General features: G+C 47.4%; 1 protein-coding gene across 6 annotated transcripts in view; it reads left to right on the top strand.

Annotated features, from left to right (window-relative positions):
• The window catches only part of KIDINS220 (kinase D interacting substrate 220), an 86,564-nt gene that overhangs the window by 57,461 nt on the left and 16,396 nt on the right, over positions 1-12,707 (top strand). For 5 of the 6 annotated variants that reach the window (XM_040992784.1, XM_040992782.1, XM_040992783.1 and 2 more), the window contains exons 23-24: positions 8,830-9,008; positions 10,005-10,231. In XM_040992784.1, coding sequence (XP_040848718.1) covers positions 8,830-9,008; positions 10,005-10,231 — 406 coding nt within the window. Of the gene's footprint in view, positions 1-8,829; positions 9,009-10,004; positions 10,232-11,790; positions 12,464-12,707 lie in introns of those variants that run through there. The other variant, XM_040992785.1, reaches the window with a different exon arrangement.

The raw sequence follows: 12,707 nt of genomic DNA, 5'->3' as shown, positions 1-12,707 counted from the left end.
GTGCTGCTGACCTGTTGCAGGGAAGCTGTGCTCTCTGAGCCCCTAGGCTAACGCACTTCCCAATAGTGCATGAAAAGTGACTCGTGGAATAATTAAATAGCTATCAAGGCACATTTGTAAGAATCTCAGGGATGATTAAAACTTACAGGATGTCGCAAAGGTAGTGCTGAGAGGGAAATTCATGGCTGTTAAGTGCCTACTTTAGAAATGAAGAACGATTTTTAATTATACCTGCAGGAACTAGAAGGGCAAATTAAAGGCAGCAGGACCAGCATTGGCGTAGCAGGTAAAGCTGCCTCCTGTCAGAGCAGCGTGTCTTACGGGTTCCTGTTTGTGTCCTGGCCGCTCTACATGCAGTCCAGCTGGCTGCTACTGGCCATGGGTAAAGCTAGAATGGCCCACGCGTGGGGATCCCTGCCCTTGGGGTGAGCAGCTGGGATAGAGCACGCGTGGAGATCTCTGCCCGAGGTGCAAGACTTGGAGGGGGCGGCCGGCTTTGGCATGGGCCAACGCTGGCAGCTGTGGGCTTGTGGGAAGTGAACTAGTACAAGGAATTTCTTTCTTTCCTTTTCCCTCTGACTTTCAAATAAAATTTTTTTGTTTTTTAAAATTTAGCAGCAGGAAAGAAACAAGAAAATGGAGGTGAAGAAAACAGAGCCTGGTATAACAGAGGCAGTGACACCGAAAGTTGTTGCTTTAGAAAGAATGGAAAAACTGAGGGTGACGTGCAGGTACAGGCTTGGTGTTGGAGCTGAAGGCAAGGATGTGTCACTGCCAAGGCCGGGGTCTGTTTAAGGATTTGGTAAAGACAAATAGGCACACACACTCCCTTTTTAGAAAAAGATGTGTGTATTTATTTGAAAGGCAGAGAGGGAGTGACACACACAGATTACTGCCACGGCAGGGGGCTGGGCCAGGCTGACTCCAGGAGCCACAGTCTTCCTGGCAATCACAGGTACCCATAAACCATGACTGCTCTTCCTGCCATTGAAGCTCATGTTGGGAAGGCACTAAATATATAAAAGCCTCAGACCCCCTGGGGGGTTGGGTGGCAAGGGCCATGCTGGCAGGATCACTTAACTACATGCATGAAATGTGTGGGTTGGTTTTGGAAGGGGGTGGACTGGGCAGGGCCTTAGCTCACCGGCAAGTGCAGAAGTCAGACTGCAGCAGGTCATGCCAGGCAAGGCTGTCCCATCTACCGGATGCATGAGCCAGAGGTGGGAACAGACTGAGCAGGACCAGGTTCCAGCACCCACCGGCAAGAGCTGGGACTGGGGGCAGGCTCGGGCAGGCCAGACTACAGCATCTAAAGGCAAAGGCCAGGACAGGTAAGGGACTATGCTAAGCTGGATCAGAGCATCCACTGGCATGTGCGAGATCTGTGGCTAGGATCAGGCCTGGTTGGGGAGCAAAGGGGATGCCCTGGCTGGGTTGTGGTTTCCGCTGGTGAGTGTGAGGGCCAGAGTGGGGGCTGCGTTCTGGTCTGGGCATGACTGCAGTGTTCCTCAGCACAAGTGTGGACTGGGTCTGGGGTGTGCCGGACTGGGCCAGACTCCAGCACTCACTGCTGCTCTGGAGAACCAGGGAAGGTCTAGGACAGGCTGGGCTAGGCCTCTGTCCTTGCTGAATCATGAGTGAGCCGTGTCTGGGTGTGGACTGGGCTTGGCTGGGGTATAACACCCAACTGTAAAAACTGGATGGATAAAGGCCAGTCAGGAAAGGCCACTGTTCCTGCCAGGACGGGAGGTGGACAAAGTAGGGCTGGCTCATAGATCCACCAACATGCACGAGATCTAGCAATGGGAGAGGTTCTGATGGAGGAGCCTGGGCGACTCCTCTGGCAGGACATAGTCCCTGCAGGTGAGTGCAAGAACCACAATAGGAAGCAGCCCAGACCAGGCCAGGGAATGGTACCCAGTGGCATACGTTTGGCATAGGCCAGGAACAAACCAGGCTGAACCAGTTCACATCACCCACTGGCAAATCTGAGCACCAGAATAGAGTGTGGGTCAGGCTGGGTTGGGTAGCAACACAAGCTAGTTCACATGAGGACCAGCTGGGCTAGGCTAGCTATAGCCCCCCACCAGCATCAGCTGGAATTGGGGATGGGCTGGGCCCAGCCAAACTACAGTAGCCACTGGCAAATGCCAAGTTGAGGTGGGCCATACCAGACTGGGCTGCAGTGCCCAACCAGCACACGTTAGAACCCAGGGAGGGAGGGGGCAAAGCTGGTAGGGGGAATGTGGAGGGCTCCCCTTTTGGACCACTACTCCCACTGGAGAGCATGAGTTGGGATGGGACAGACCAGGCCGGGTAAGGCTACAACACCTGGTGGCCTCATGTGAGCTGGATTAAGAAAATGCCAGGCTGGGCTGACTGTTGCTTCTGGTGCTTGTATAAGCCAGGGTGGGTGAGGGCTGGTTGGGCTTTGCCACAGCATCAGCTGGCAGATGCTAGCATGAGGTACAAATTTTGTCAAGTTAAACTGCAGAAACACCTGAAGTATGCAAGAACCTGGAGTTGGAGTGGGTCTGGTAGGGAAACAGTGGCCACCTCCCTCTTGGACACCCTCCCTCTTGGACACCTCACTCTGACTGGTGAGCATGAGAACCAGGACTGGGGTAGGCATGGCTAGACAGAGAGTGGTACACGTGTGGGCTGAATAACAGGGCTGGTTGGGTTGAACTAGGATTCAGTGCCCACTAACATGCATAAGAGTTGAATGAGATGTTGTGGGACAGACTGGACCAGTCTCCTGTACATATTGGCAAGCATGGGAACCGGGATGGGGGTGGGCCTGGTGGGGGTTGTTGCAGGTCACTTCGACTAGGCTGCAGCTCCCACGGGTGTACATGAAGGCTGAGTATGTGGCGGGCAGGATTGGCCTGGGCTGCAGCACCCATTGGTTTGTGTAGAAGACAGGGCAGGAGACAGAACTGACCTAGCAGTTGCAACCACCTACATGTGCATAAGCTGATTAGGGTGACAGACTGTGCCAAACCCTGAATTGACAGGCACACACAAGAATCAAGTCTAGGATCACCTCAGAAGAAGTTTCTTTGGGGATCCCCACGGCTGAACTGCCTGACTCAGAACCCCAACCATGGAGAGAATTGCAGGTTCCATGGTCTGACTGTGGAGTGCATGTGTCAGAGCTGGGCCTCCTCAGTGTGTTAGAGTAGTGGTGCTCCGTCTAGGCATATCCAGGTGCACATGGAGGACATGGCAGTACATTGGAATCTGCCGACAACACCTGGTACAGGACCAAGGACAGAACACGTTGATCAACTACCCCAGCCAAATGTTGGCAGTGAATATCTGGGCAAATGGAGACTCTAAGGTGGACTATGTCAACCAGTGGATTCTGGAGAGATTTCATCATGCTTGGAGTGGTGAGATAAGCAGTAATTCAGAACTGTTAAACTGTCAAAACCTCTTGAGCAGGACCCTCAGAGCATGCCCTACATCAGGGACTCTGGGGTGCTGTTGGGGGGCTGGATCCAGCTTGCAGAGGCATTTGGGAGGCCTTACCTGTCCCCTTCCCCCAGATACAGGAAGGAAAAAAAGATAATGTGGGAATGGTTACCGGAGTCCAGCTCCAGCTGAGTTCGGAACTCGCGAAGCGTGCGTGGATGAGGCGCAAAGAAGAAAGACGGACCACTAGGATTTCATCATCATAATGGACCATGCGGGAAAGCTGTCCACTTTATTTATACAAAATCAGTCAAACTCTGGCTCGGACTTTTGAAATCATGGTCAAGTTGGGAATTTCTAAGGATAAGTCTGCCATTAGTTTTACCTAGAAACAATAAAAGTTTCTGCTACAGTTCTTATCCTACAACTCAATCTTGTATCACAAAGAAAAGGGGAATCTAAAGAATGAGGAAAGAATGAAAGCCTAAATATAGGTCCCTTGATTAGCATAAGGTCAATGGGGACAGCCAAGACAGTAGGAATAATAGAAGGCCCTTTTGCAAGACCCTATCACCGACATTAACCTCCAAGCTCACACTGAGCAAAAGGCCAGCCCCACAGTAGCAAACAATGCCTGGATGGATTAGAATTCCCTGGCAGGGTGGTCTGGTGTCCATGCAAAAGAAGGTGGAGCTGCATTCAAGTGGCTGCAGAGCTGTCCGTGGGGCCCTGCCAAACAGCGGGAAGTTCCCTGCTGCCCTGCCTGCAATGGAACAATACTCTTCACACCTTCGTGTCCCCTACATCCACTGCACAGACCCCAACAAATGGTGATCTCACCCACCTTTCTGTAGCCCTTAACCCTTACCACCCTAATCAACTATGTAAAAGTCATCAAAAAATAAAAAACAATTAATGGGAAAAATACATGCATGGAGTGGGTGCTACAGCACAGCCAATCTACTTGGGATACCCACATCCCATGTGGGGGGGTCTCTGGGATTGGCTTCCACAGCGGTTTCTGATGTGCCTGGGAAGTGTTGGCATGGTTAAGAGGTTAACTGGTATGTTAAAGAGCAGATGAGATAGTCTTCACTTCTGTTCCTCTGAAATTCAGATTACATCACTAGCCCTTTGGAATCCGGTGTGCTTCATACTGCCAACAATTAAAATTTAAAAAATGGGACACTACTACCAATGTTACAGAAAGTATAAGGATTACAAGAGAATAGGAAAGGACGTTTGCTAGCTTTCCTTTCTTAATAAAAACAGATGAGTAGGAGTAGAAGGGACTTAGAGTGTGTGATGACAAACATCTGTGAAACACCTGCAGCCACCATCATCCTCAGTGGCGGAAGGTGGCACATCCCCTGCCTGATACGGGCAAGGCGAAGGCACCCCCGCCGAGGCTGCAGAAACCTGAGTGTTGAAGCCTGACTCCAACACTCATGAAGTGATGCGTGTCCTTCTAAGAGACCAGGGTACTATTGTCATTCTGTGTCACATGAGGGAGGACCTTTAGCAGAGTGCAAACGCCTCTAGCGTCGTGGGTAATGGAGAAGAAATGCTCACTGTTGAAGTCAGCTGGTTTCTCACACTGTTAGCGTAGTCTAAGTTGACCGAGGCTCCCAGGCCTGCCATTGCTGTGTGACTTGGTGCTTCCAGTCCTAGCCAGCGCAGTTAGACAAGAAGAACAAAGGGAGTTAGCGGTGCTGCCTGAAATCACAGACAGCGTGACGCTACCTACAGAACAGTCCCAGGGAACCCACAGAAACCTAGTAGGGCTGATACATTTATCAAAATTTTCAAGGTAAAGAATGACAAAAGAGAAATCAATTGTGGACCTATGTACAAGCAGTGATTGAGTTGAAAGGGAGTTAAGAATGTGGTTGTATTTGCAATAATTACCTAAATAAGGACAAATGTAAGTAAAGTTCTAATGTACTGGGCCCAGCGAGATAGCATGGCGGTTGGGGTCCTCACCTTGCACACACCAGGATCCCATATGGACGCCGGTTCTAATCCCGGTGGCCCAGTTTCCCATCCAGCTACCTGGTTGTAGCCTGGGAGAACAGTCAAGGACAGTCTAAAGCCTTGGGACCCTAAACCCACGTGGGAGAGCCAGAAGAGCTCCTGGCTCCTGGCTTCCATTGGCTCAGCACCAGCCATTGCAGCTGCTTGGGGAGTGAGCCATCAGATGGAAGATATTCCTCTCTGTCTCTCCTCCTCTCTGTATATCTGACTTTCCAATAAAAATAAATAAATTTTTAAAAATTCTAAGGTATATGAGAGTTTTTCCATTTAAAATATTTAAGGAAAATTTATCTTGATCTTAAAGTCCTACTAAAGAATGTTATTTGGCAACTACTAAAGGATGATAAATGATGCCTTCTTCATAAGCTCTACTGTAAAAACTGCCTATATTTTAATTTAAAATAGAAATCTTTGAAACTTTTTGAATGGAAATAATGTGAATGGCTTATGTAATTTCTGCCAAGGAATTCATATGGACTGTTCTTTAAGCTACTGTCATTTATAATCAAAATGCTTGTAACTTACGTTGATGTTGGCATGGACAACATCTATGCTTGGTGCATCCAGAGAAGTCTCATTTGAACTTTCTGGGAGATCCTTGATGCCTGAGGTTTTATAGTGCTCTCCATGGGCCATTTAACTGCTGGCAATTTTAATTCATATGATTCATAATACTAGGAATTTAAATTCACTCTTAATTGAAAAGTAAAGTTACTTAAATTCTTAAAATGCTAATAGCCTTGGAAAAATATCTGAAAAATAAAGGCCCATATGATTTTGCTGGCCCACTGCCCAAAGCTTATCATTTACATAAATATCTCTTTGAGCAAAAGAGTTTGATGAACTGAGCTGCAGAGGAGAGGAAAGTGGCTCCAACCTGGAAGGCACAGCAGCCAGTGCGCTTGCGAGCAGCAGCGTGGGCTCACACGGAGGGCACTGTCCCAGGGCCACGCTGCAGAACTGACATCGGTGGTGCCCAGGTCTGTTCCATGGGACTCATCAGTGGCCAGTGCGCTGGCAAACAGCAGCGTGGGCTCACACGGAGGGCACTGTCCCAGGGCCACGCTGCAGAACTGACATCGGTGGTGCCCAGGTCTGTTCTATGGGACTCATCAGTGGCCAGTGCGCTGGCAAACAGCAGCATGGGCTTGCATGGAGGGCACTGTCCCAGGGCCACGCTGCAGAACTGGCCTCAGCACTGCCCGGGTCTGTTCCATGGGACTCATCAGCTGTGCTTTGGCCAACGTCTTCCTGCCTCCTTGTTTTGTACTAAGCCCCTGGTGTTTTGGGAGTTCAGCTGTTGATGAGCTCACTCTACTGTGCAGGCTCAGGTGCTTTTCACACTTGTAGCAATGATGCTGTCCAGTTCTCCAGCTTTCCCATTTCAGTTAAAATATTTTTAATCATCAGTTTCAGTATCAGTTCATTATGGCCATCCCACGTGGGAGAGTGTCAGTTTCCTGCCTCTGTGTGTGCAGAGGGCCTTCCTGAACGCCATGCAGACACCCTCGCTTGTGGTCTGTTCTCTCCAGCACCCCGTTCTGTTCTTATTTGCTGATTTTGCGCTCTGGCTTTGCCTTGAGGTATTTCATATTTGATTCCCAGGCATGTGTGGGGTCTGAGCTTTAAGTTCTGGTCCCAAAGAAACAACATGGCAGATGCTGGTCTAGGCTCCCATTTCCCATCTGGAAGGCTGCGAGCACGTCGCTCTCCTTGGAAGCTGTCTATCACTGACTTAGTTGGGAAGTGAGGCGTGTGGGTGCCATGAGTACACAGCACACTGCCAGGTATAAATTGTACTACTTCACCAGTATTGATGCATGGCTATTCCTGCAAAAGCATTACAGGCTGGAAAGTGAACATAGCCATCACTTCTAGAAGTTTCTCCTTTAAATTTTTTTTATCAGTTGTTAAGTGTACATATTTAGGGCTACAGTGTATCATTTTGATATGTGCATATAGTGTGTGTTGAGGAAAAGAGGGTGACAGTCATTTCCTTCTTTAGACATTATGTTCAAATTTGAGCTGCTGTCTTAGTGAGGTTTTGACTCACATAGGGTTGGATTTTCATGTGATGAGACATTCTTCCACGTGTGTATATCTAGTTCACCGTTTATTGAAAATACTGTCCTTTTCCAATGTGTGTGCTCAGCATTTTTGGCAAAATCAGTTGGCTGTCAGGACGGAGTTCCTGACTCTGGCCTGATAGCCCTGGCTGTTGTGGCCATTTGAGGAGTGAACCAACAGGTGGAAGATCTCCTGTGTCTTTCTGCCTTTAAAACAAATGAACAAACAAACAAGCAAATCTTTTTTAAAAAAAATCACTCAACTGTGTGTGCATCAATTCATTTTTCAGTTCTCTATTCTAGTCCACAGATCTTTGGCTTTTATACCAGTGCCATGCTGTTACAATGACTATAGCACTGTAGTATGCTTTGAAACCAGATTTATTTGCTCAGGATCACTTTGTTCTGTTATTTTTTATGGCTATTCATGAATTTTAGGATTATTCTTTCTCTGTAATGCATATCGTTGGTATTTTGTAGAGCTTGCACAGAGTCTGAGGCTTGCTCTAAGCTGTGTGGCTATTCTAACAATACTAATTCTTCAATCCTTGAATAAGGGATATCTTCTGTATTTTTTTTTTGCATCTTTGATGATTTCTTTCATCAGAGGTTATAGTTTTAGCTAAAGAGATTTATTTCTGACCTACAGAAATAACAATTTTATTAGCTCAACCTGAGAATTTAGTAAGTATGTTTTAAGTTAAAATTTGTATTTATTTTCTTTATGAAAGACCTGGAAGCAGAGACCTGTCTTGCCTTCCAGCTGTGTGACTTGGGTCAGCTCTGTCTGTGCTGCCCACTGCCTGTGTCCCTCTGCGGAGAGGTCACGTCCGTGCTGCTCACTCCCGGTGTCCCTCTGCGGAGAGGTCACATCCGTGCTGCCCGCTCCCGGTGTCCCTCTGTGGAGAGGTCACGTTCGTGCTGCCTGTTCCCGGTGTCCCTCTGCGGAGAGGTCACGTCCGTGCTGCCCGCTCCCAGTATCCCTCTGCGGAGAGGTCATGGCTTGGTCCTCACTGGGAGGAGACTCACTGGGATCCTGCTGTGGGGGTGCTTTTCCTTTCTCTCTTTCTCGGTTCCCTTCCTGCCTTTGGCCAAAGGCAGCGTAAGCACATTCATTTTAATCTAGTGGTTTTTAACAAGACCACTTTGGATTCTTTTTCCTTCTTTGGTTTCTTAAAACTTGTTTTGGAATAAGAGTGAAGTGCTTAAAATGTTGTTTGTGTAAACAGCATCATTTCTGTTGCCTGTAGAATTCATCTTTCTCAAATAGTGACATCAGTGACCTTTTTTTTTGTTTGTTTATTCCTTGAAGAGTATCAAAGAATATTCCGACGACTAAAGATGTTGAGCCACTGCTTGAAATTGACAGTGACATAAGAAATTTTGAAGTATTTTTGTCCTCACGGACCCCGGTGCTTGTGGCTCGAGATGTGAAAACCTTCCTGCCCTGCACTGTGAACCTGGACCCCAAGCTGCGGGAGATCATTGCGGGTGAGTGCTTTCGTTCCCCTCTCTGAACCCTTCGGGGACTTGCTGTTTCTAACTCGGCCATGGGAGACCAGGAAACACGGACCCAGGTACTACTCGGGAGAATAAATGAGTAAGGATTAGGAATCTTGAATCCTTTTGGTAATGTTAAGACATTCTTACTGTTGAGCTCACTGTAGTATGTTCTCAACCCCTTGCCCCCAGAACTGACTGTGGGGCTTGGGGACGAGATCTCTTCCGTCATAGTGGTGACTTGAAGACACCAGTCCGCTGTAAGCTCTTCTTACCAGTCTTCTGTCCTTGATCGATAGAAGGAAGAAGACCTTTATATTACTTTCTACAATTTAACTTAAATATGTGAACTAGAACTTGAATGTGAGATGTTAAGGTTTTGGAGCAAATGAAGTTCCTGCGATCCTATGACAGACGCACACACACGTGTAGACGCCGTTGTGCGATGAGGCTGTGCCACGCCGCACTGAGTTTTCCAGGAGTTAGACCAGATCATTTAACCACGCCTGTGCACTCCCTCCTGTCCCTGTCGGAAGGCTCGTGTCCAAGGTGGATTTTGTCTTGCAGCCTCGTTGTGGCTCTTGAGTGAGTCTCATAGTTTGGCCAGTCTTACGTGATGCTGTCTCTGGCAGTGCTCGACAAGTATGAGTTAAAAAGTTAACGGTTTGGTAGCACCTTATGGATCATCAGAATTTTTAAAAAGTCAGAGATGAACAAATCCTTACCAAGGAAGGAAAAAACTAATAGTTGTGGTAACTGAAAGAGAATCCTGGCGTGTTGGCAGTTTTGATGCGGACTAGTTTGATGTCTGTCACTAACAGGCCTGTGCAGTATTCGAGGTTTCCTGGCTACTTCTTCAGTCTAGGCTGATCCCTGGCCTGAGGGAGACAGTTGTTTCTGAGCAGTCACCCTCGCAGGAAGTGGTGCTTGGGCTGACCCCCAGTGTCCTGTTTCTTTTGCCTCCTGGAATATGATGGAATCATCCAGATGTTCGTGCCGCGAGAGAACAGATCAATATTGGAGGACTGGCGTATCCCCCGCTCCCTCTCCACGAAGCTGCCCCGCGCGCGCCCTCCGGGTACAGTCAGGCTGCGTCGGGCTGCTCGTCCTCTGCTTCCTTCAATGGGCCCTTCGCTGGCGGGGTGGTCTCCCCGCAGCCGCACAGCAGCTACTACAGCGGCCTTACGGGCCCCCAGCACCCGTTCTACAACAGGGTAAGTGGGAGCCCAGCTCCTCAGACTTGACACCACAGACCTCGCCTGGGAGTCTGTCCCTGTCACCATCTCAGAACTGTTTAAAACAGGAACAATGTGCAGGTTCCAGGTTTGAATCCCAGACGTGGTGTTTACTTGTATTTGTTTCCCTGATTGGAAAGTGAGCTTGCTGGGCCAGCAGTGACGCCTCTTTCAAAGAAATCAATTTCTGTTTATTTATCAACAGGTGTTCTCTTAGTTATCTCTTGTGTAGGATTTTTATATGGACACTTGAAATAATGATAAGCTTCAATTCCTACAGTAATTAAGGATTCCTATGTTTAATACGATTTATGTCATTTGAATGTGAGGTAACCAAGGGAAAATATTGCTTGTGGTAATCAGGTCACTGCCAGTGTCACAGTAGCTTGTTTTTAGATTTTTATTCCAAATTGTCAGGCGTAATTGTTTGCTTAGTATAACATGTCAACTTTTTCTTGTTTTGTTTTTTAAAGGCAGGGTAGGGTGGAGAGAGAGGAGAGAGAGAAGGAAGAAAAGGATTACTTTTCCATCTGCTGGTTCACTTCCTCAGTGGCCATATGCCCGTGCCTGGGCCAAGCCAGAGCCAGGAACCAGGAACTCCATTGTGGTTTCCCAGAAGTGGCAGCCGGGGCCCAAGCCTGAGGCTGCACTCTGCTTCCAGGCACAGCAGCTGCAGTCTGGGTCAGCCAGTAGCCACCACTCACATTGGAACTCCTGACTCAAACCAACCCTCAGGCGAGCCACCATCCCAGCCCCACTCACTCACATTTTCTAGTGAAAAGACAGAGCATGTTAATCCCAGTGATTCAGATCCTGTTGGGTTTGGACTGAAATTTACCTAGGTTTACTTTTAACTGATATTTTCTGGAGGAAAATGCAGCATGAGCTCTAATGTGCTTTTTGCAACTGTACTGTAAGATCCCTCACGGTTTATTCCTGTTGCCTCCCTCTGTGGTCAGTGCCCATTGCAGCCACATCAGTGTTGTGGGGACAGGGGAGAGAGCCAAGGGCAGTGGAAATGCAGCTTCTGAATTCCGTCTGACGCACAGGGTCTGGAAGGTGTAGGCCGTGTTGTTCCTAGGTGCAGCAGGCACGCTGGCCGAGGAGTGCGACAAGCAGCCGTGCTCCTGTGGTCGGCAACGGGAGACACAGGTTCTCTTACAGGAACTCACTGTGTGCTCACGTACAGCGCCTCAGCTGACAGCAGTGCAAGTTTTGAGCCAAGAAATGTATTAAAAAACAACAAACTGGGCTGAGATTTCATGCTCACCGATTTTATGGATAGCAGTGTGATAATGCTATCATGGTATTTTATCTTTGTAAAAATTTTTAGAATTTTTTTTCCTGTTTTTAGGTTAATTGATTTTCTTTCTATAGGTGTTTGAAAAATTTGGGTCTTAAAGCAGAATAATTTTTTCGACCTGTAATAAGTAAAAATGATAGGGGAAGACGTTACCTCAGTATAATGAACTTCAGTAAGTTAGTTTAGAAATAGTTTTAGTGCTTTTCTACTTTTTAAAAAGTACACTGATTTGAAGGTACAATGAGAAGGAGACGAGAGAGAGAGATTTCATTTGCTGGCTGACTCTTCAGAGACTGCTGCGCCGAACTGAAGGCAGGGGCAAGGAACTTCCTCTGGTCAGGGACCCAAGCACTCGAGCCGTCATCCACGGCCATGCGGGAGTAGAGCGGGAAGCTGGGTCCAAGTAGGGCAGCCTGGACATGAACTGTACCCCAGAAAGAGATCCATGCTGTGACTGGCTGCCTCACAACACTGGCTCCAGCTGATTGGGTTTTAATTTTTAATCTGATATAATTAGCTGTCACCTACTTATATAAATCTGCTACAAATAAATGCAATCATTTGAAATTTTGTGAACAGTAGTTATGAAAAGTATAGTTGCTTATTTATGATAATGCACTGACATGTAAGGTATAGACTCCAGGAACTCAGAATAACATTATTCCTGCAAACAGCAGTGTTTATACCATCTAGCCTTTTTTGGGCAGGGTGGGGAGATGGGGTGGGCAGTGGGAGACCACATCCTATTTCAGCTAATTGTTTTTTGGGTTTTTTTTTGGGGGGGTAAGCAATAGGGTTCTAAGATCTCAGTCTACTCTTTAAAGTCATATCTTTGGAGAAATAGTGAGTTAATAATGTAAATTACTCAGAGCCCGATGCATGATAATCGTGTAAGCACGTGAAGATCACCTCCCAAGTCAGCTGTAGGGCGCAGAACTTTGTTCTTTGTTTTAACGTTGATATTAATGAACAACATAAAGGTGTAAGTGGTATGTCTTAAGTTTGGGTTTGTAGTAGAATGCGACAGAGGCATTTTTATTGTTTTCCCATTTGCATTAACAGTTTTGGGGTTATGTTTGATTGGCTCGTTTCATTTGATAAATCTCATTATACTTTGATTTCTGTAATTGTTCATGCCCTTTTTTGTTACGT

Source organism: Ochotona curzoniae, unplaced genomic scaffold (assembly GCF_017591425.1).
Source record: "Ochotona curzoniae isolate NIBS_2020 unplaced genomic scaffold, NIBS_Ocur_1.0 contig_883, whole genome shotgun sequence".
NCBI classification, from domain to species: Eukaryota; Metazoa; Chordata; class Mammalia; order Lagomorpha; family Ochotonidae; genus Ochotona; species Ochotona curzoniae.
The sequence above is the reverse complement of the archived record's forward strand: the minus strand, read 5'-3'. Positions and strand labels throughout refer to the sequence as shown.